A 24,452-nucleotide genomic window follows, 5' to 3' on the forward strand; every position below is an offset into this window, starting at 1 on the left:
ATGTACTTGAGACTGTTCATGTGGGGTGCATATGTCGGGGCATGTTTTAAGCTGGGGACCAGTATAGTTGGCCAGCTGCCGCTAGAAAGGACTGGAGTGAAGTCTAATTAGTTTCCCTAACCAGAATAGGTGTTTATTTTCATTATTTGGTTTTCTTAAAGGGACAGGGCAACCGGTGTTTGTTTTGTGGCTAATAAACCACTACAGTTAAAGTTTCATACCGTGCCTAGCATCTTACTGACCCTGCTGCAAGGCCGTCCTTCCACACGGCTCAGTCATCATGACGGACTGGGACAAGTTCCACATAGAACGTGGTCTCCTCTACAGGATCGTCCCCTACCATAATCACCCCGACAGGAGACAGTTGGTTCTGCCCAGAAGCCTGCAGTACCATGTCCTACGGTCCCTGCACAACGACCACGGACACCTAGAGGTAGGTAAGACATTTGGACTAGTGAGGGACCGATTCTTCTGGCCCAAAATGCGGGAGTCCGTAGAACGCCATTGCCAGAAGTGCCTGAGGTGTATCCAGTGGAAGACACTGCCTACACGTGCAGCTCCGATGGGTCACCTAAAAAGCTTTGGTCCCATGGATCTAGTCTGCATGGACTTCTTGTGCATAGAACCCGATTCACGAGGCATCGGGAACGTCCTGGTAGTGACCTATCACTACACTAGCTACTGCACCGACACACTTTATTCGAGCAAATACCCGGTATGTACCTGGCAGATACCTGGAATGCGCCGCTCCTCACCTCTGACAAGCCCCGTTGCATTTGCCTTCCCAGCCTGGGTTCATGCCTGGCTGATGGGCGGCTGATCTGTTAAATGATAATGATTAGGATTTAATAGGCTGCAATGCTTCACGTGTCTACCAGATGGCATAAATTCATGAATTGTAATGCAGTATATATATATATATTGTGCAGTATTGCAGCCAGCGGGAATAAAATGCTTCAATCCCTGCCTGGAAAATAACTCAATGCACTTGGGCAGAAAACAGTCACAAACCTCAATACACCCGGGTATACCCGAATTCGTGGGACTAGCCGAGCTCGAATAAAGTGTGTCGCCAGTGTATGCTCAAGCATTCCCGACGAAAGATCAGAAAGCTCTCACAGTCGCCAAAGTACTGTGGGAGAAGTATTTCATACACTACGGCCTGCAGAATCGGATGCACTCCGACCAGGGAAGAGACTTCAAGAGCAAGCTTGTCAATGAGCTTTGAACTTGCTCAACATCCAGAAGTCTAGGACCACTCCATATCATCCAGAGGGTGACGCTCTGCCAGAGAGGTTCAACCAAACATTGCTGGACATGCTAGGCACCCTAAAGGGCTCCCAGAAAGCCGAATGGAGCAAGCACATTGAAGCGCTGGTGCATGCGTACAACTGCACCAGGCATGAATCTACTGGGTTCACACCGTACTTCATGATGTTCGGGCGAGAGGGACGACTGCCTGTGGACATCCGTCTCTGGGTATCTACCGATGGGTTACCCAATATGGCTCACTACAGATATGTGAAGCGACTCCAGGACAGCCTGTACCATGCATATCAATTGATGGAAAAGGCCTCAGCCCAGCTGAACGCATGCAACAAGCTAGGATATGACCACAAGGTCTGCTATCGGGAACTTCGGGCCCGGAGACGTTGTTCTCCTATGCAACTAGGGATCCCTGGCAAAAACAAGAGCGACGGGCCTTTCGAAGTCGAGACGCGGATGGCAGGGTGAAGGTCTGGCACAGAAATCACTTGCTACCCATCCCACAAGTGGGAGAAAGTGACCCCGAACAGGAGACAGTAATATCGGCCAGTGAGTCAGAAAGGTCTGAGGAGCACTTAGATCCAATAGTTGAACCTACACAGTATCCTGCGGAAGGAACCTCCACAAGTTCAAATGGAGACTGGTGGGCACCTCCCGAAGGAGCGGGTAATGGGCCCATGCCGCATGTATCCGCTCTAATGGTTTAACAAGCCGTCCTCATGACCCACGAAGCCTGAGCTCTAAGAGACATTTCAGAGACTGATGCAGCCCTTATGAGAGGGCCTCATGCCCACTACTGCTTCTCCCAAGAGGGAGACGCGAAAGAAGAGATTTGCAGGAGTCAAGTGAGACGCCCTCTCGCTAGATTGGCATATGATTTGTTTGGGACACCCTACTATGAGTCTCGGCAGCTGGCTCGGAGCAAGCTGGCCTCTCATAATGAGATGTACAATATTGTTTAGAGCCATTGGTGTGGTGTTAAGATATATAATAAAAATACAATATATATCATATAACTCTATGTATATACGTTATTCACAACCGGGATGTTGGAGTCTCCACCAGAGGGAGGATGTAGCCAGGTCCCCTCACCTCTGGGTCCCGAGGGGGTAGGGCATAGCTGCGGAAGCTGCCCAAGTGCCGGTAGTGCTGATGGGGGGCTGCGGCTGTAGCAGGAGCCGCTCCTATGTGCTGCGGGGGGAGAGATTGCAGGGCCATCGGGTGCCGCCGGAGCTCCGAGGAAATCCTAAACACAGGCGGCGGCCATCTTGCCTTTCGCGCATGCACATAGGGTCGCTGCGCATGCTCAAAACAGCCGAGTTGCGGCAGCCATTGGAGAGGCTCTGAAAGGGGAATACAGTTCCCAGAAGCCTTAGGAGATAAACACAGTTTGCCGTGAAGGAGCGCGCGCAGAGGCAGTTAGAGTTCTGGCAGTTAGAGTGTCTTGACAGTTGGAGCCAGGAGACAGAAGGGGAAGGTAGTGTCCGAGTGCCTGTGGCTCCCGGACTAGGACAGATATTCACCCAGGCCCCAGATAGGCTCCTAGCCCTAGTTTGTGGCTGCTGTAGGGAAGACCCATATAGGGATGCTTCCCTCAGTATTAGATAGTGTGTGTTGCTGTGCTGGTGAAAGGAGCCTTGTGGTGTGCGCAGTCTGCAGTTGGGATAAGATCAACGGTACCTCAATAGACTATTACAGGGACACACTGGAGTCCCCTCAGAGGTGGACCGGACAAATCAGGAGTTGCGGCTTCGTGGAGACCTTAGTCGTGAGATCAGACGCGTCTCTTGTGTCATTCAGCACCAATGGTCCACAGGGGTAGCGCTACTCCCTACACTTGGGTGGGACTGACTCTCATTGGGGGAGGACACCAGGGGTATTGTTGCCAAGCACCCGATGTTCTTTGGGGGACACCCACCCTGTGTGATTATTATTGTTATTTTACTGTATATGGGACTGTATTGTTATTTTGCTATAGATATGTGTTAGTAAAGATAAGTAGTCATTTCTGTGTGTGTGTGTGTGTGTGTGTGTGTGTGTGTGTGTGTGTGTGTGTGTGTGTGTGTGTATCTTTATTCATTGACTGTATTGGTTCCTGAAAAGGGGTTATTCTGCAAAGCTAGGATCCCTCTCAGGTGGAGGCGCTGTATACAAATAGAAAGTGATCACCCCAGGCTCCCAGTGTCGAAAGATTAGGCCTCCTGTACGCCAGACAGATATTCAGCACACGTAGTTCCCTTTGTCACGGGGAAGGGGGCTACAAAGGTAAAAAATATATATATATAAAAAAAATATATATATATATTTTTTTTAAATCAATAATTTACATTCATTTTGGTTCTAGTATGGACTATGCCTTTAAAGATGACCCCTTTGAAGTGAATAGGTTGTAAGGTCTCTTTCCGCACTGTAGAATAGTACCACTTAGTAAATATGCCCTTCCCACCCCCTTGTTGCATGTTAAAAACCACATCTACTGAGGCAAATTAAATAGCTTTAAAGATGTGCATTTGAAATGTGACATGGCACGCACTATCAGAATGATATATCATAACCTAAGAAATTGGCAGGCTGTAAGATGCAAATGGTTTGACTGTCCTCCACCTAACTTTCAATGTGAGTGTTTAGGATTTTTTTTAGTGCTTGCGGGTTTGTGACTCCTGCAAAGTGCACCCTAAATCCGCAAATGTTCAGAGAATGAATTTCCAAATTCCAAGTAGTACATTTGTGCTTCTCACACTTTTCTCAGGCTTTGCTTTGTTAGTAACGAGTTGCTGTTACTGCCCCAAAGGATAGAGTTTGATATTGAGTGATACTTGTCATTTATATGTTTACAGCGTAACGTTTCAGGGTTACAGTAGGCGGGAAATGTCGGTACACGTTTGTTATAATAGAATACTAATCATGAGACCTTCTCTACACAAGATGTTGCATGACTGAGAGATGTAACCTTGAAACTGAAATACATGTTGCCATCTGGGTCTGTACCTTTAGGCTGCTTCAGCATTTCGCTTTGCTAAAGCTCAGAACGTTTTGTGCCTGCACTTCATACTGTACTGTATGTCTTAGATCTAAATCATCCAAAGTCAATTTTATATCTTGTGTCTTTAGGTCATATGACTCAGATGATACTTTTCTAATGAAAATACTAGTCAAGAATCCGAATGTCCCAACTGTCTGAAAATTACCAAGCCTCCTTTTAGTAACAGTTGGGCTTGTGTGTAAGCAAAGTGAACTTGTGCAGTGAAATGTGGAGCACTCATTCTTGTTGGAAAATGTTACGGTCCCCGTATTGGGTGGGCAATGAGTGAGAAAGTGAAACTGGAGATTGGATAGGGAACAGAGGGATTACAGTGAGAAGGAAAATAGGCAGACTAGGTGGGCCAAGTGGTTTTTATCTGCCATCAACGTCTACTGTATGTAACTATGCTGTCGATGAGCTCTTCTGTTTAGCCTCTCATTCATAATGCTCAGAAAATTAAAGATGCAGACATACTTAGTCACATGTTCAGTACACTGCAGTTGCAAGTGATCAATCAGCAATGCATTCAGTCTCGTGGCAGATATATACAGGTAGTCCTCGGTTATCCGACACAATGCGTTACTCAAAATGACGTTGGATAGCGAAACGTCTTAAAGCGAAACACGTTTTCCCATAGGAACACTGTTTAAATGAAAGGTTCCGTTCCTGAAGGCATTTTTAACACTAAAATACACCAAATATTTTAGACGGGCAATAAGATATGCAGCACACACATTCATTATATAGTGTATATACTGTATTATATATATATAATATATAATATATTATATAGTATAATATAATATATATATTATATACACAAACAACTTTGCAAAGCGTCGTAAGAGCGTTGGATAAGCCATTTTGGCGTTGTAAAAATGAACATAGGTATGCACTGCGTAGCGTTGGATAAGCCATTTGTTGTAAAACGAGGACTGCCTGTACAGTGCTTTTTTCCCCAATTAGACTTTCTAGTGTTAATTAGCAAAGATATTAAACATATCTTAAATTATGAATCGCTCATTATAAATATCCAAAAAGGTGATATGTAGCTTAGTTATTATATTTTATTTCAGATCTGTACGTGGGACTTCACCATTAACCCTTTGGGTGTCAAAGGGGCTAGCAACGCATCTGGCACTCAAAGGGTTCGGTTTCGGCCTCATCTTCTCTTGGTAATAAAAGGAAGGCAAACTATCTAAAGTAGAGAGGCCCAGCTGTCTGTGGTAAGATTAAGAATCACTCATTAACCATGAGTGGTGCAGCATGAAACCTGTCATTTCTGTCACACTGTTTGAACACAGCTGGAGTGAGCTCATATTAGGATCCGGATGGAAGATCAGATCTGTCAAGGGAAACCAGAGGCAGAGAAAATTGGGACAATAAACATAGATTATTTCCCAGGATTAAATAAAGATGTTTCATAGACCAGTAAAATCTGTCAAGGACAAGACAGCTGGTTGTTTTAGCAGTTTCATTCTGTTTATTAATTGTGCATTCCTGAAATGTATGAATCACACAGCGATAACACTGAACTTAAAGTTATAGGTAACTAAAGACCTATTAATATAGACCACAGGCAGCTGTATAGTGCAGTGTGGAGCCGACACTGCTTTTGCACTTTTTTTTATACTGTTTTGAGATGATTACATGGTTGTGTCACAGTATGTGGAAATTTTTATTTTTATTTTTTTTATTTAAAAAAATATTTTACCAGGAAGTAATACATTGAGAGTTACCTCTCGTTTTCAAGTATGTCCTGGGCACAGACAAAAACAAATAATACTTGGTTACAAGTACAGTTACATAAATGAACAAGGTATACATTATATACAAGACATTGCATGCACAGTTAAAGAAAATATATATTATGGGCGTATGAAACAGTTACAGACCAGATTAAAATGTGAGACAGCCTTAGATTTGAAAGAATTTAAACTGGTGGTGGATGTGAGGGTCTCTGGTAGGTTGTTCCAATTTTGGGGTGCACGGATGGAGAAGGAGGAACGTCCGGATACTTTGTTGAGCCTTGGGACCATGAATAGTCTTTTGGAGTCTGATCTCAGGTGATAGGTGCTGCATGTGGTAGGGTTGAAGAGCTTGTTCAGGTAGCTGCGTAGCTTGCCCAGAAAGTATTTGAGGGTGAGACAGGAAAGGTGAACTTTGCGCCTAGACTCTAGTGATGACCAATCTAGTTCTTTGAGCATTTCGCAGTGATGTGTGTTGTAGTTGCATTGGAGAACAAAACGACAAATTGAATTGTAGAGGGTGTCAAGTTTGCTAAGGTGGGTTTGAGGTGCCGAGCCATATACTATGTCTCCATAGTCAATAATTGGCATTAGCATCTGCTGTGCAATACGCTTTCTGACCAGGAGACTTAGGGAGGATTTGTGTCTGTAAAGTACCCCTAGTTTGGCATAGGTCTTGGTTGTCAGGGTATCAATGTGCATCCCGAATGTTAAGTGGGAGTCAAACCATAAGCCCAGGTATTTAAAACTAGTGACAGGTGTTAGGGTGGTGTTAGCGTTGGTTCTAATCAGGAGCTCAGTCACTGGAAGCTTTACAAATTTAGTCTTGGTCCCAAATACCATTGTTATAGTCTTGTCAGTGTTTAAAAACAGTTTGTTTTGGGAAATCCAGTTTTCGAGTCTCAAAAAGTCAGACTGAAGTATGTGTTGAAGGTCAGAGAGGCTATGGCTGTGTGCATATAGGATTGTGTCATCTGCATACATGTGTATTGAGGCTTCCTTACAAGCTGTGGGAAGATCATTAATGAACACTGAGAAGAGTAGGGACCCCAGAACAGAGCCAGAAATAATGGTTCATCTTTATGATGTTCTATTTTATAAATCATTTTATAAATCATTGTGCAAATAATGTGATGCTAACCAAGTTTTACGCCCGTAAAAACCATGGCGTTATTTCTAATGGCCGTTAATCTAAATCACATGCAAATGATCTTGTTACAGCCTAAATTATATTCAGCATATATTCACTAAGCTCTGTTAAGGTTAACATCGGGAAATAATGTTACATACAGTACGTTATTTAAGTCATAGGACAAAATAGAAGAGAAGCATGCCATGCATATTCAGGGGAAGAGAAAAATGTCATGTATCGAATAGTGACATTTCCTGCGTTCTCTCCTTCTCACAACAACAAGCCAAAAATATCAATCAAGAAGAAAAAGCTTCTGTTTTATTCATACATATTGGCAGTAGTTAACTTTAGTCACTTGCAGCCATCATGTAAGTCCCATATCTGTAACAACAAAAGTTCAATAAGGGGTGACAATAACGAAAGGAAACACTGCCACTAAATAGAAGTAAAGAGTTCAATCCGACTATTAAGGTGTGGTAATTTATACTGGATAGTCACGTCTTGATCCAGTAGCAGCAGCAGCGTGTGGTGTCAGACAAGAGGCAGCGGCTTGTAACATCCGATCCTGAGAAGGTTCATAGAACAAAATAGAAAATGTAATAGAAAATTGGTGGCTTTACCAGTTTGACGATCTTATTACCGGTTGTATTGGATTATTTTATTATTGGGGGGTGGGGGGGGTATATATAGCATAACTGGAGATGTTACTTTTTCTACTTTTCATACATCCAGGGACTTACATGCTTGCATAAACTCTCTTTTTTTATGGCCACCCAAGAGAGTAATATTTACTGGCGGAGATATTAATGGGCAGTGCAAGTCATGATATACTCATTAACTAGTTATATATAAGAGAAGGAGGAAGCTCAGTGAGTTAAGGCAGTGACCCTGTAAAACAATGACACTGAGTTTGACTCAGGGGAGCCTGGCTTAAATCCCGGTGTCAGCTCCCTGTGATCTTGGGCATGTCACTTTATCTACCTGTGTCTCATGCACCAAAATCAGATTGTACTGTAAACTCATCTGGGCAGGGACTGTGTCTGTAAAACTAATGTGTATATTGCTGCGTACTGTGAACTACAGTATACTGTAATTGTGAAGCGCTTTGAGTCCCATTTGGAGAAAAGCACTATATGAAATAAAGTTGTTGTTGTTATTATTATGTAAAGTGTGTGCTTTTATTATGATCTCTATTAACCATTACTGCTGTATCTATTCGTTTGAAAGCTGCTGTTTGGGCTTTCTTCTTTCTGGATTTTAAAATCACAAGTCTGTGATTGGTCTATATGTGTTACGCCGGTGCTGCCCGCAGACCAGACCCGTCCCTTATACTGAGGTGGGGATGTATATGTGCACACACCCGCAGCAGAAGGAGCGTGTCCGGAGTGTGGTGTTTGGGGTTGCCTGGCCAAGTGGGAATAGCTGAAGCAATACTTGCCGGTACCAGAAGCAGAGTAGTAGTAGTTGCCGTTAGCCAAGGCCAGGGATAGGAGAGGTCCGAAAGGTAGGGGTCCGAGCAGGGGTCCAGGGGCGAAAGCTGCTGCGTCATCAGGGAGATCCGGGGTCAAGAGCCAAAGAGAGAAGTCCGCCGAGCCGAGTCGTAACCTGAGTAACAAAGACAATAGGGAGAGCCAGAATAGACATCCACAAGAGAGACTAGGTCGAGCGATGTGAGAGAGGTAGGACAGGTACTAAATACTGTGGCTGACCAATGGGAAGCGGAGGCAGGCCTGGAGGAGCCCGAGGAGCTGTCCAGGATTGGTCCCCATAATAGGCCGGCAGGTGGTAAGGTTTAAGGTTAACTGGTAACAAGCGCGTGGGCGGGGGCGTGGCTTCACTGCAAGAGTGAATAAATTAACTTGGTTTGGCGCACACTCCATAACGGGAGGGGATGCGCACGCAGGGGCAATGGCAGGCACCCGAGCACCAGCCGCACGCGGAGCAGCGGCAGCCCGACGGAGAGGACGGGGGAGCCCCCCAACCACTGAGGTCAGGCGGGAGCGGTGAGGACGGAGCCCCACAGCAGCGGGAGCCGAAAGAGGTGAGTGGAGGTCACACTGCGACCGCCGTAACCCCCGAATCCTCACAGTATGCTACCAGACCGGTGTGTTAATGGTGGCGCAGTGTTAGGGCTCAATTATATCAAGTGCTGCAGAGCGGCAGCGCTATTCTGTGACGTCACCCAGCACTGCTGGCTAGCGGCATCTTGATTATACCGGGGAAGGAGAGCAGAGGAGGGGTGGCCGTGAGCAGTTCACCCATATTGGTATATATAACATATAACCGCTCACGTGACGCGGCTGTCGTCTCAAGAAAACAATGTTGCAAATCTCTTCAGGAGTCTGCCGCCCTGCAGCTCCTCGCGACGCGCTGGTATGTAAAGCATCAGCGGATTTCAGCAGTTTGTTTTTCAGCCGCGCGGCGTTGCCGGCGACTTCTGGTATAATCTTGGCCTTATAGTGGAAACTGACATCTCTTCTTTTCCTACAAACATTAAGCGTTTATATTAGGGCCTGGTATGTGACAGGATATTATAATATTGATTACGACTGAGTGATACAGATGTAGCAGATGTTATTATCCACAGTTGATGATTTCCTTGCTCTCTTAGGCTGTGTCCATAGAGGGTACAGCCGTGCGTAGGCGCACGGAGGCTGAGGGAAAGCGGGTGCTTTCCCTGGCCTTAGTACGCGCGCCGTCCGGGGGCGTGTCTATGGGTGGGCCAATGACGTCACGGAGCTGGTTCGCCCTCATCGGGCGAACCGTTCACATGACCGCCCTATCGCGCGAGAAATCAGTTTTAACTGATTTCACGCGCATCGCGCGCCCCCTCCCGCTTACGCGCGCACGCGCCCGCACACTGTATAGACGCGACCACTGCCTTTAGGCAGTCTGATCGCTCAGCGTGCGGATGCGTCTGCGCGGTCTGCCCCTCTATGGACGCAGCCTTACAGGATGTCTGTGTTCAGGGTTAAATGGCAGCTTGAAAGTATAGTTGCCTTATTTCTCTCCCCTTGCTAGCAGTCCCGAGTTTCCTTAAGTCATCTCCAAGTCAATATAGCAGACGTTATTATCCCCATTAATGTTAACTATCGCGTGCAATAACACAGCGCGTTAACAGGGGCAATAACGTCTCCTACATCTGTATCTTTATGAATGATCTCTTTATTTTTATACCATGCACTTTTACAAATACTGGCTGAGAGCGCATTTGATATATAAAGGGGGATGTATGTGGCTGCATATTCTTCCCACTGGTAATGCATAATTGCACTTTTTAGAATTGAGTCTTTTTGGCATATGGAGGATGTTTTCTTTTAAGCTGGTCATGAATTTAAAAGATTAGCTTATTGTTTTGCTTTATTTGGGTATTATTAGAGTTCGGGAGTGCGTGTATCGGATTGTATTTAAGTCATACCGAACCTGGGTGTTCTTCCCATCCAGATACTAGTAGAGGTGTGTTCACTGGTATCCACTCACATGGAGTATAGGTTATGGATGGTATTTACTATATCATTAATTACCACTTTACACATAAAAACTGTGACCATTAAATCAATACAATCATTTGGCTAATTGAAAGCTACCTGAGCATGGACGAAAATAAATATATGGACTGGTAAATGAATATCCTTCCCCAAGAATGTTTCTTGGGGTAAAGGGTTATTAAATCAGGTGACAAAAACTAATTTAAAAAGTACCCTTAGGGAAAACGAACAAACTATGCACATTTAAAAAAACGGAAAAAAATGAATCTCCAAAATTATAATGTTGAATAATTGAATTTTAGCCCAAGGGCCAACGTAGGAAGGGGTAAATTTAGCTAGACAGATAATCCTAAAAGTGTCAGTCTCAAAAGTAAGGAATTTAACAGGCCACTCCTTTATATGGAAAATCTCAAGCATCTGCAGTTTCACACCGGTTTCATCCTGACGAGGTTCATTCATGTCTTTTAAGTACTGGAACAGATGCAAAAGAGATTTTCTCTTTCATGCAGCTTATATCTGAATGTTTTGTAACTATAATACTTGATTTAAGCAGCAGAATAGGCTGCATTGAGTTTTAATACATACAGTATATATAGTTTATTATTACAGGATTGAAGCAGGGGGTCTCCTGCTGTGTTCATTTTAGCTACCTAACTCCACAGCGGTGCCGGTATCTGTGCAGGTAGCGAACTGTGTGCCTGACATAATGGTGGCTTTAAAAGTCCCGCGTCACACGGGCCAATAGGAAGCCGTGACGCCATCCGTTGCGGCTTTCTATTGGTCAGCGAGGCCGGTTACATTTAAACTTAGGCGTACCGGCATCGCTACGGAGGTATTTCTGGAAGCAGGGGGAACTCTTAGGCTACGCTTATAGTGCCGGCGACGCAACGGTCGCTGGAAAATCAAATAGAGATGACTTCCAGCGATCGCGACCAATCCGTCGCACCGTCGCGCTTACTATAAGCACACGCGACGGCGGCAATGCATTTGTTTTACCGCGCTGTCGCCGGCACTATACGCACAGCCTACAACGAGGAGTCAGGATTTTTACAATGACTTATTTGGAAGGCGCAATATAGTTTGATTATTATAAGAAACAAAAATAGACATACATTGCTACTGTATATACTGATACAATTGATAACAAGGGTTCTCATTTTAGGAGCTCACAATCAAAAAGTAGCTGGGAGTGCCTAGAAAAAAAGAACACGCTAGGTTAAAAAGGGTGTTGTTGTTGAGATGTGGCTCTGCTGACTATGTAATAGCGGAGATAAGGCATTAAAGCAGGGGTGGGGAACGTCCGGGCCGCGGGCCGTGTAAGGCCTGCGAAATCATTTGGTCCGGCCCCCGGGAAACCAGCCTGCAAGAATGGTTTAAATTTTTTTTTTTTTTTTTAAACTCCCCCTTTCCTGATTGGCTGCCCATGCTGTCACTCTGCCAAGATTTTTTGTTTGGCCCGCCTCTTCCTACAGCACTGCCCCCCTCCCTTCTCTCCTCCAGTAATGCCGGGCTCCTTAGGCTCCGCCCCTCTGTCCCTCCCTTTAGGCTCCGCGGGCCTGCCAGTCTCTCAGCTGCACTGGCTACCTATGCTGCTCCAGCAGCCCATCCACGGGCCCCAGGTAACCCACATGCAACCTTATACCCCCTCCCAGACACCTTACCCACCCCAAGGGGGGAGAGGCCTTATTTTTGTGTGTGTTTGCAGAGGTGGGCTTGTGTGTGTGTGTCACTGTGTGTGTGTGTGTGTGTGTCTGGCACTGTCACTGTGTGTGTCTGGCACTGTCACTGTGTGTGTCTGGCACTGTCACTGTGTGTGACTGTCACTGTGTGTGTGTGTGTGTGTGTGTGTGTGTGTGTGTGTGTGTCTGGCACTGTCACTGTGTGAGTGTGTGTGTGTCTGGCACTGTCAATGTCTGTGTCTGTCACTGTGTGTGTCTGGCACTGTCACTGTGTGTGTCTGGCACTGTCACTGTGTGTGACTGTCACTGTGTGTCTCTGTCGGTGTGTGTGTGTGTGTGTGTCACTGTCACTGTGTGTGTGTGTGTGTGTGTCTCAATGTCTCTGTGTGTCTCACTGTCTCTGTGTGTCTCACTGTCTCTGTGTGTCCCACTGTCTCTCTGTGTGTGTGTGTGTGTGTGTCACTGTGTGTGTGTGTGTGTGTGTCACTGTCACTGTTTTTGTGTGTGTCTCACTGTCTCTGTGTGTCTCACTGTCTGTGTGTCTCACTGTCTCTGTGTGTCTCACTGTCTCTGTGTGTCTCACTGTCTCTCTCTCTGTGTGTGTGTGTCACTTTCACTGTGTGTGTGTGTCTCTGTGTGTCTGTGTCACGGTCTGTGTCACGGTCACTGTGTTTGTGTGTCACTGTCTGTGTGTGGCAGCAGCCGCCTGAGGTGATTAAGGACCGGAGTATCACCAGAGCTGCGCGGGTAAGCAGCGCTCCGGGGGGGAGAGGGTATAAGAGGAGTGGGGGATAGAAGAACGAGTCTGCGGTGGGAGAGACACCTCACTACCTCCTCTCCTCCCCACACCGGGCAGCAGTTGTGGAGGGTACCTGCTCCGATCCCCCCCTGCTCCGCCCCACCCCCGTGCACTTACACGGCCCTCCTCCCCACACCAGGTAGCAGTTGCGGAGGAGGGCACCTGCTCCGATTCCCACTGCTCAGATTCCCACCCCCCCCCCCTTGCGCACTTACACGGTCCTCCTTCTCCCCACACCGAGCAGCAGTTGCAGAGGGCACCTGCTCCGATCCCCCCTGATCAGATTTCCCTCCCCCTGTGTGTGTCTGAGAGAGAGTGTGTGTGTGTCAGAGAGTGTGTGTGTGTGTGTCTGAGAGAGAGTGTGTGTGTGTCGGAAAGAGTGTGTGTGTGTGTGTATCTGAGAGAGAGTGTGTGCGTGTGTGTGTGTCTGAGAGAGAGAGTGTGTGTGTCTGAGAGAGAGTGTGTGTGTGTGTCTGAGAGAGAGAGTGTGCGTGTGTGTGTGTGTCTGAGAGAGAGTGTGTGTTTGTGTCAGAGTGTGTGTGTGTGTCTGAGAGAGAGTGTGTGTGTGTGTGTGTGTCTGAGAGAGAGTGTGTGTCTGAGAGAGAGTGTTTGTCTGAGAGAGTGTGTGTGTCTGAGAGAGAGTGTGTGTGTGTGTCTGAGAGAGTGTGTGTCTGAGAGAGAGTGTTTGTCTGAGAGAGTGTGTGTGTCTGAGAGAGAGAGAGTGTGTGTGTGTCTGAGAGAGTCTGAGTGTGTGTCTGAGAGAGGGAGAGTGTGTGTCTTAGAGAGAGAAAGTGTGTGTCTTAGAGAGAAAGTGTGTGTGTCAGAGAGAGAGAGAGAGTGTGTGTGTCTGAGAGAGTGTGTGTCTGAGAGAGTGTGTGTCTGACCTTTTTGGTCAACCTCTTGGAGTTTGTCCTCACCAAGAACTACTTCCTTTTTAACAACAAACTGTACCACCAGACCCAAGGCACAGCGATGGGGACGAAATGTGCCCCATCCTATGCCAATCTGTACCTGGGCTGGTGGGAGGCGGAAGTGGTTTTTGGTGAACAAAATGAGACTTACACGGACCATATTGAGATGTGGTACAGATTCATCGATGATGTGTTCTTGATGTGGAGAGGATCCACTGATCTCCTCAAGACCTTCATCGATGGACTGAACCAGAATACTAACAATCTCAGACTCACATATGAGATCGGTCCTGAGAAAATCAACTTTCTCGACCTTACTGTGCAGATCGGAACTAATGGGTTGATCAGCAGTACCATCTACAGAAAGAGTACTGCAACCAATAGTATACTAAGGGCTACCAGTCATCACCCACCCAACCTTATTAAAGGGATCCCGGTAGGACAGTTCCTACGAATCAAAAAGAACTGTACTGACAACACAGAATTCGAGAAACAAGCCTCATTGATGAGGGAGAGATTCCTAGAACGAGGGTACTCCAAGAACATGGTACATAAGGCATACAAGAGAGCCAAAAATACACCAAGGGTGGACCTGTTGAAAGACAAAATAGAGACAACATCTGCCAAGACTATCAGATTTATAGGCACATATAACGAACAATGGACAAAGGCCAGGAGTGTACTCCATAAGCACTGGCACATTCTCAGGGCAGACGAGGACCTCAAAGAAGTGCTTAAACCATATCCAGAAATGACCAGCCGTCGGTCTAAAAACCTAAGAGATAGGCTGGTCAATAGCCACTTTGAGAGCCCTGTCAATAAAACATGGCTCCCTATAAGGCCAGCAGGCAGCTTTAACTGTAAAAACTGCAAAGCATGCTCGGTCATAGTAAACGCAAAAACCTTCATGAACTGGGATAACACACGTCAATTTAATATACGAAAGTTTATTAATTGCAAAACCCCAGGGGTGATCTACATGGCAGAGTGCGTTTGCTCGCTGAAATATATAGGAAAGACCAGGCGCCCATTCAGGGTTAGGGTCCTCGAACACCTGGGCAACATCAGGAATGGAGTGGACACTCCGGTGGCAAGGCACGTCAATGAGCACCACCAGGGTGACGATAAGGTACTCACCTTCAAGGGCATAGACCAACTGTCCATGGGCATTCGGAAAGGGAATTGGGACCAAGAGTTATTGAAAATAGAGTCCCGGTGGATATACACCTTAAAAACCCTAAGCCCAAGGGGTCTAAATGAGGGTTTTGTATATAGCCCATTCATATAGTCCATACGTGTAGCATAGCTGTGCAAACATGTTATGCACTTGGAGTACCATATATAATCATAGTGACCATTCACTATCACTACCATCCCTCTGCTGTAATCGCCTACATCCTCATTTTTATTATGGTGTCAGCATACACATAAACCCCTGTGCGCTCTCTCTATATAGTCCATGGATACATATGCAATTTATGCTTCTACTGATAATACGCTAATGGACACAGGGGGCAGCATTAGGTTCTTTACGTAAGATCAGGATTCTATCTCCTATCCCACGGACGCTAAGTACTCAATTAGTTACATGAATAGGGGATTGAGTAACCTATCAGAGCTCACGCTCGTCTACAAAAGGTGGGGGCAACAACCAAAGCCCCTCCCAGCCTTGAGAAAGCTTGTGCCATAGCGAAACGTACGTTGGCAAGTGACGTCATCACGTCAGAGGGGCGGGACTCACGCTCGTGATCGGAGCGCTCCCGGCACCCACACAAACTCCCTAAACAGAGAGTTTGTTTCAGCATTGAGCTTGAGACTGATTTATATCAAGCAGCAACCGTGTGTGCATTAGTGTGATCACTAAGCATTAGCTAGTGTGTATACAGCCACAGAATAGAAGCACGGTGCTTGCCTTTTTATGCTACCAGCTTCTCCTGTGTTTTATTGTTTCTAAGTGTATGTAGACACTACTTGTGTACTGCAATATATTTTTTCTACCTACTGTACCTGGACTTATGGTCACTTGTGTACAGCAGATACATCCATCTAGATATCTGCATCTAGGTACAATTCAAGTGAGTGTATGTGAGTGATTGACTGATTAATCCCTATGGTGGTCTGAATTGCTGCCCCCCCCCTCCCCCAGGGATCAAAGCAGCGACCTGCTGGTACAGAGAACCCTATGACTGGTGACTTTAGTCTGTCCCCTGGGAATCCACTACAGCTAACTACTCACTTGTTTTACCTACCTATATATACGTGGTGATGTGATATACATATATATACCACTCACACTGATAGGCACAAGTGACTATACCTGTGACCAAACACTCACGGACACAGTCTCCAGGAGGCATTGATTACATCTGACTCTACCCTGCATATATCATCAAGGGCAGTAGTCCACACTATATACACTTGAGAGTTGGTATTTTTTACTTTCGCTGCGCTTTTTTTACTTCATTGAGTCTCATTTATTTGGGCACCTAGCGTCCAACTTTATTTTATCTTGAGTTAAGACTCTAATAAATGGTTTTTATCGTGAACTGTACATATCACTTATCAACATACACACATATCCTTTGTCTAGTGTACTCTGTGCATCTGCTTGAGTGCTCTCCATTGGGGTCCCTTTCTCTCACAAGGATTAGTCTTGACAGTGGGTCTGACAGTCTGAGAGTGGGTCTGACAGTCTGAGAGTGGGTCTGAGCGTCTGAGTGAGAGTGGGTCTGAGCGTCTGAGTGAGAGGGTCTGACAGTCTGAGTGAGAGTGGGTCTGAGAGTATGAGTGAGAGAGGGTCTGAGTCTGAGAGAGAGTGGGTCTGAGAGTGAGAGAGAGTGGGTCTGAGAGTCTGTGAGTGGGTCTGAGTCTGTGAGTGGGTCTGAGATTCTGAGTGGGTCTGAGAGAGAGTGGGTCTGAGAGAGAGTGGGTTTGAGAGTCTGAGAGAGAGAGTGGGTCTGAGAGTCTGAGCGAGAGAGTGGGTCTGAGAGTCTGATTTCCCTACCCCCTGCCCGATTTGTGTGTGTGTGTGTGTGCGTGTGCGCGTGTGCATGTGCATAGACACCAACCCACAGTCAGTCATAGTCACCCACCACCCAAGAGTCAGTCAGTCACCCAAAGAGAAGCAGTTCCAGCCATCACATTAGTGGTGAGTTCATTAAATGTTTGACCAAATATAGCAGGCTAATTTTTAAGTTGATAATTTTGGGTGGCCCTCGAATGATTTTATAAATATCAAAATGGCCCTTGGCAGAAAAAAGGTTCCCCACCCCTGCATTAAAGGATAGTGAATACAAATTTATGTTGCGTGTTCCATTGGTTGTATAGAAGGGGTTATTCGGTTGGAAGCTATAATGTGAGGTTTGGCTGAAAGGATTTCAGTACAATAATTTTAATGGAGGCAAAAGTTTGACAAGCGTCTTAAAAAAGGTAAAAAAGAAAGAATATGCTCAAATTATGTATTTTTTACTAAAGAAACATGTTTGCAGTTTGTAGCCGTACTAAGCCTTAAGGCAGGGTGTGCAAACTGGGGTACACGCCCCCAGGGGGGGGCGCAAGACTTCTTTTAGGGGGGCGCGACTGTTACAGAGGCCCTGCACTGAGTGTGTGAGGCCTCTGTAAACGTACTTACCTGGCTTCAGTCACGCGTCTCCATGGCAACGCAGCATCAAATGACACCGCATTAGAGGTGGGGGTGGGGCACGACCTAGGAGGAGAGCAGGCGGGGGAGGTGCAGCGCAGAAAGTTTGCACACCCCTGCCTTAAGGCATCCTATGGCCCTTTTTTTTATTTGAATGGAATCTAAAGGTTTAGAACCATGATAATTTTGGCCCTAAAGCATGTACTTTCAATTTAAAGGATGGCAAACTCAGCAGTATGTTCTGGATTTCACCTCCATGTAACAAATACCATTATTATCACTCAGGGATTATTTATTAAAGTACTACAGTATAGCGCCCGTCTCGACTACTGTAACCTCCTGCTGTCCGGCCGCTGCTGTCAGAATCACTGCATAATCTCTCTCAGCGTCTCCTGCTGAAATTCCTCACCTGACTTCCTATCAAATCCCGTATGCAGGGCCGCCAACAGGGGGGGACAGAGGGCACTGGCGTCCCGGGCCCCGTGAGTCAGGGGGGCCCGGCCATGCCAGCGTCCTGTGGGCCCGCTCATCTCAACCCCCTCCCCCCCGCTCATTCCCCACTCCCACCCCTCGGCTCCCAACGTGGGACGGAGGTGATGTGCTATGGGACTAGCGGGACTGCTAGTGTGAGCTAGTGACAGCTATCACACCAGACCTATCCATACCTTGGACTTCATTAAAGACTCTGGGACGCTGCCACGCGCTGACGATCCATCCCCAAGGTCCTACCATCATTTTCCTCCCATCCGGAACCACTGTTTGGTTCAGTTTGTTTCCGGGCGACATCGGGAGAAGTTGTGCGCTCTCTGGGGCTCCTGCTGGACGGTGGCTCAGAGGTGCCAAGACTACACGTGGGAGCAAGGCGTGTGAGCAGAGCAGTGATGTCCGGCGTCTGGTGAATGAGTATTACTCATTACATGCTTGATTTACTATTTTCGTTTGTGAGTTTAAATTTGTTGGACTTTTACTGGGAACATTAAATTGTGTATTTTTTCATATTACACTAGGATCGGGCTCTTTCTTTCTTTTCGTTTATATATATATATATATATATATATATATATATATATATATATGGGCGGTGGGGGGATATTTAATATATTTGGGGGTGGTAGGGGTATATTTAATATATATGAGGGTGGTAGGGTATATTTTATATGTATGGGTGTGGTGGGGCTATATTTTATATGTATTCGGGAGCGTGTTTTTTTTAATTTATATATATATATATATATGTATATGTATTGGGGGCGTCGCAACTTTAACCATTGTGTCCAGTATTTTTGGACAAGCCATCTGGCAACCTGACCCACCAATGCTAAAAATGTAAAATCTCCATTCTAAGTCTAGCTAGGAGGGCTCGCTCTCCCCCCCGCCACGGCGCCCGGCACCCCGGCTCGCTCTCCCCCCGCCCGGCACCCCGGCTCCGCTCACTCTCCCCCTCTCGGAAGTGGAACCCTGGCTCCGCTCGCTGGCCGCCCGGCACCTTGGCTCGCGTCACAACCGCTTGCAGTCTAGCAGTGCAGCACTTCCGGTGCCTGCTGCTGCTAGTGAGCGCGTGGGAGGCTGGGAGCGACAGTCTGCATAGGTTAGACCTATATACCAGTGACTGTTTTTATTGTGATATTTCTTCAGATAAAAAAGGGGGTACAGATTGATTTTTTTCACTGTACTGCAGTTATAGCAAGTGATGTTTCTCTTGTGAGGTATTGTAAACGTTATATAAAAGATTGTTTTATGAATAACACTGTAACAGTAAGATGTCAGAATAAATTTTAAACTAGATATTCAGGGGATATTAACTATTCGTTAACAAATCGTTAATTTACATTTATATTCATGTGAGTGATTGTGTAGGCAGGGCCCCGTGCATTGCTTTGCCCTGGGGCCCCTAATGTTATTAAGATAGCCCTGCGCCGCCAACCTAACTTCCCCCGCGCGTGCGCCCCAACCCAACTTCCCCCACGCACTCCTCCTGCCCCGGGCAACAGCCACGGGATTAGCCCGCCAGTCTCACCCGCCTCCCCCCCCCAGCCACCCACCTCTCGCGTGCCCCCTGAGCCCACCTCACTGCGCCCCCCTCCCGCCCTGGCCAGCTGCCGCGGGGATATCGAGGGTAGGTAGGGAAGTGACTGGGGGGCAAGGAAGAAGGAAGCAGCACCCACCCGGTCAAGGGAAGTCACCCACCCAGTCACTCAAAAGTCACTATCATCTACTCAGTCACTGTCAACCACTCACCCAGTCACTGTCACTCACCCAGTCACTGTCACTCACCCAGTCACTGTCACCCACCCAGTCACTGTCACTCACCCAGTCACTGTCACCCACCCACCCAGTCACTCACCCAGTTACTGTCACCCACCCAGTTACGGTCACCCACCCACTCACTCAACCCACCCAGTCACTGTCTCCCAGTCATCCAGTCACTGTCTCCCAGTCACCCAGTCACTGTCTCCCAGTCACCCAGTCTCCCACTGTCTCCCAGTCACTGTCTCCCAACCACCCATCCTCATTCACCCACCCATCCACCCACCCACCCACTGTCATTCGCCCACCCGTCATTCAGCCAAACATTCACCTACCCACCGTCATTCACCCACCATCATTCACCCACCCACTGTCATTCACCCACCAACCCACAGTCATTCACCCACCCAGAACTGTCATTCGCCCACCCGTCATTCAGCCAACCATTCACCCACCCACCGTCATTCCCCCACCATCATTCACCCACCCACCCACCCACTGTCATTCACCCACCAACCCACAGTCATTCACCCACCCACCGTCATTCCCCCACCATCATTCACCCACCCACCCACTGTCATTCACCCACCAACCCACAGTCATTCACCCACCCACCATCATTCACCCACCCACTCACCCAGACAAGCAGTCACATGTCTTTTGTTGAAAATATAAAAATAAACAGGTTGCATTGTAATGTTTTTTTCTGTATCACAGTAAGAAAACAGTTAAGTAAAAGTTGCACGCTAAAAGATATTTTTTCGTGGTAGGTGCGCTATGGGTTCGGGGGGGGTGCGCTATGGGTTCGGGGGGGGGGGTGCGCTATGGGGGCAGGGGGAGGGTTGGCCCTGCTCCTTTCATTTGTCCCGGGCCCCATGATTTCTGTTGGCGGCCCTGCCCGTATGTCACACAAAATTCTCCTCCTCACTATGAATGGCTATACATTAAGGCTTCTGTCGCTCCTTACATCTCAGCCCTAATTTCCCACTATACACCTGCTCGACTCTTGCGCTCTGCTCAAGGATGACTGCCGCACACCTCTGGGATGCATTGTTTGATACCGCATTTACATGACTAATGACTATGTGATCATGAAATATGACTACTGTATGTTCTTCCTTATCAGGCCACGAATGCAGAAATGTGGGCACATGAAGTATCCCTGCCGTTTCAGCAGTCCTGAAGCTCAAGCACAGGCCGTTATTCCTCACCGGATTTTTGCTCCACATGGATTGTTGGATAAGTGCACAGAGGTCCTGCTTCCCCTACTTCCTCAGTGCCTCACGGTTGCTTATGCAGTGCTGGGTACCCATCCCTTTTCCAGACTTGATATACTTATTGTCCCATCCAACTTTTCCAGTCTAGGAATGGCAAGGTAGGGTATACATTTATTTCATTTCAATTATTTAATGCCGACAATAATCACACTTCTTTTATAAAGTAGAATGTTCAAGGTTGAATGAATGGCCTGCCTCAATAGGTGGTGCTTAGGGTTAAGCGCCATATAAATAATTAACCTTTCTTTAATATATGTGTATCTTTATTGTATTTGTATTTTTATCTGTACAGGACAAATCATGTACAGCACTTTACATATATGACCATATTTACTAAGCCTAGTACTCCAAAGACACCTTCCAACATGACCATGCAAATATGGCTGCTATCAGCCTATTCACTAAAATGGTCCATAAAGGTGTCTTCTCGCATGGAAATGTGTCTTAAGGAGTAACACTTCTTCATAAAAATTACCCATTAGATAGCTAGATTTTAGATATTACACAAAACATAATACAAGGAAGAATAAAACGGGGAAGAACATGCCCGCCCACAGCTTGCCCAGGACTGAAGCGGAGGGTAGCAAAAGAATGGGAACGGACATTCACTAAAATTGCACCCAACTTCCGGTCGGCTGGGCCCAACTTCTGCGATTGGCCAGCTGAGCCAAGCGCATTTGTCCCCGCTCTCCCCTCTGTAGATGGATTTTCGAATGAATAATACTATGCTTAATAATGTTTATATGAAAGAAGCAAGAAACCTTCACTGTTTTCTTATAAAAAAAAAAATAAACGAATAAATGATGCTACATTATTGTGACTTGGCACTTATGTGTTGCCCATATTTGCTCTGCACCATGCAAGGGGCAAGCCTAGCTCACCATCTGCGCTGGATTTTGGACTTTACTTGAGGAGGACTTTGGGACAACTCATTTTCCTTAGAAGCACTTGGTGAATAGGTAATTTAACATACAACGTATATTATATAATTTGATACTAATGATTATTACCCTATCATTGACTCATTTTCATAAGCAATTGTTAGCGTGTCTTCAATTTCACTATATTACATTACATTGGTGACCCCCTCCTCTCCCCAATTTTTTGTTACCATGTAAAAAATGGCTCAGAATTAATTTGGAGATCACAAAACTAAAGTCTGCAAATGTGCTCGTGTGGGTTATTTATGGCATGTGGTAGCAATCATTTTGTTCCACGACTTTTTCCCTGTTGTATTTATTCACCAAGTTAGTTGGTTGTAAAATGTTAATAGTAACTGACATCAAGTAACTTAAAGGAAATAAAGATCTTCGGTAGTTACTGTTGTGTCATTTCCATGTGTTGTAACATGAAAAGCAGCACTCCTCATCTTCAATTAACTTGGCATATACAGTACCGCTATGCTCTGTTGATGGTGAGCACCCGTATTGTGTCACACTTGCGTTTTGTGACTTTTTAAAGTACATGATTTGCAGAAAACCAATGCATTTGAAAATATCATGAAAGGCTTACATATTCGTACGACTATTGTAGCTAAAGTATTTTTACATTTGGCACAGGTCCTTTCGAATCATGCTGCTTACTAGATATAAAGATGGAATTGTCCTATCTTCTCTGAGTGTTGTTTGGATGCCACAAGCAGAGAGGGAATAACACTATAGAAGGGCTCATTTAAGAGAATGTGTTATTTAGTGGTTGAAGCACAAGTCTGTGATTCAGAAGCTCATGCTTTCCAATTCTGGCTCAACAACTGGCATCATGGAACTAGAGACGTCATTTCATCTCCACATGCTCCAATTCATCCATCTGTAATCGAGCTTTTATAACAATGTCCCGTCTCTTGGACATACTGAGGTTAAGCCTAAGGCCCCTCTGCATCCCAAAAAGAACAGTAGTAATCTTTCTCAAGGTCTGTGTGCTCAGGTTACACTTAATCCTGGTTGTTTGCTATATAACCATGTTCCCATGTGCTTGTAATCATGGATGTCGGCAGTAAAATCTGTTTTCCTGATTAAAGAAGAAAATAGCAGGACTATTGTTTATTTACTCATAGTTATATACAGACTCTTGACCAATCCAAGTTTTTTTTTTTTTTTAGAAAATATATAATTGTCTCTGAAATCTTGAATCACCAATGGACTCATCTCCAATGAAAGGCTTTTCATCATGTTTCTTTGCAATTAGTAGCTTAGCAGCTACAATTTGCTTATTGTTTCCTGTGGGTTTACTTTCTGTTATATGTTATAACTGATTACCCACTGATTACCCAGTCACTGGATTACATATTTAAAATTAATACTGAAAAGAGAGCCCTGTCTGTTTCACAGCAATGAGTGTCTTTGGGCCATTGATTTCTCTTCCCCTGCAATCTTTTTGTCACTGCAGTCCACCCACAGTGTCTACATAGCAATCAGTGTAGTAAAGTAAAACAAACCCCAGATGCTATGTTCCAGAAGCATGATGCAATACTCTAGAATAGCAAATAAGTCATTTATCAAGTTGTGTTCATTCATCAGCTGACATTTGTGTTCCCAGTTGAAACCCTGGTCTTGAACTTACAAATAGACAAGTAGACATGGGCAAATAAATATGTATTTTAGCCTACTAAAGTAAATCCATTCTTTGCTGTTTAACAGTGATCCCACTGGCAAATAATCAAGCCTGTTTAAAAAACAGTTCTTTGGTATTCAGCTGTGTTCAAAGTGGACTTTGCTGCTTAGACTTTGTAGATGCAGTTCCCCCTTCCCCCTCCCCAAAAAAAGATGTTTTAAAAACATTTGAACCGAGTCCCCTAAAGGTGAACAACTGTACCTGCAGCTGCAAGGATCCCCTGATACTTGATAAATTACGTTGCGAGGCCCAGATTCACTAAGTGGTGCTATGTTTTAGCACACTTTTAATCCCATTTGTGGGAATGGGAGATAAGGCCTCAATGAGCTAGTAAATGAAATAATAAAATCAAAGGTTTCCGTTGTGGTCACCAACAGCAAGCTGCACTGTCATCTCCTGATGTGACTTTCTATTGGTCGCCAGAGTGATGACGAACAGAGCTGTAGGTAACATGATTCTAATGTGTAGGACTACAATATCCAGAGAGTGCTTATAAAGGATTTGTTGTTTAAACCCAAAGAACCAGGTCACCACCACCATGACTGCGTGTGTCGCAATCACATGGTCGCCAAGACACCTTGGTGATGGGCACTGCAGAGGACTGGCTCCTTCTCCCCTTCAAAACAAGCAAAA

At 45.8% G+C, this 24,452-nt stretch overlaps 1 protein-coding gene across 2 annotated transcripts in view; it reads left to right on the plus strand.

Annotated features, from left to right (window-relative positions):
- Positions 1–24,452, plus strand: part of AOPEP (aminopeptidase O (putative)) — a 490,654-nt gene that overhangs the window by 146,638 nt on the left and 319,564 nt on the right. For both annotated transcript variants that reach the window (XM_075599100.1, XM_075599108.1), the window contains exon 5: positions 21,059–21,307. In XM_075599100.1, coding sequence (XP_075455215.1) covers positions 21,059–21,307 — 249 coding nt within the window. The remainder of the gene's footprint in view (positions 1–21,058; positions 21,308–24,452) is intronic.

Source organism: Ascaphus truei, chromosome 1, assembly GCF_040206685.1.
Source record: "Ascaphus truei isolate aAscTru1 chromosome 1, aAscTru1.hap1, whole genome shotgun sequence".
In the NCBI taxonomy this organism is placed as follows: domain Eukaryota; kingdom Metazoa; phylum Chordata; class Amphibia; order Anura; family Ascaphidae; genus Ascaphus; species Ascaphus truei.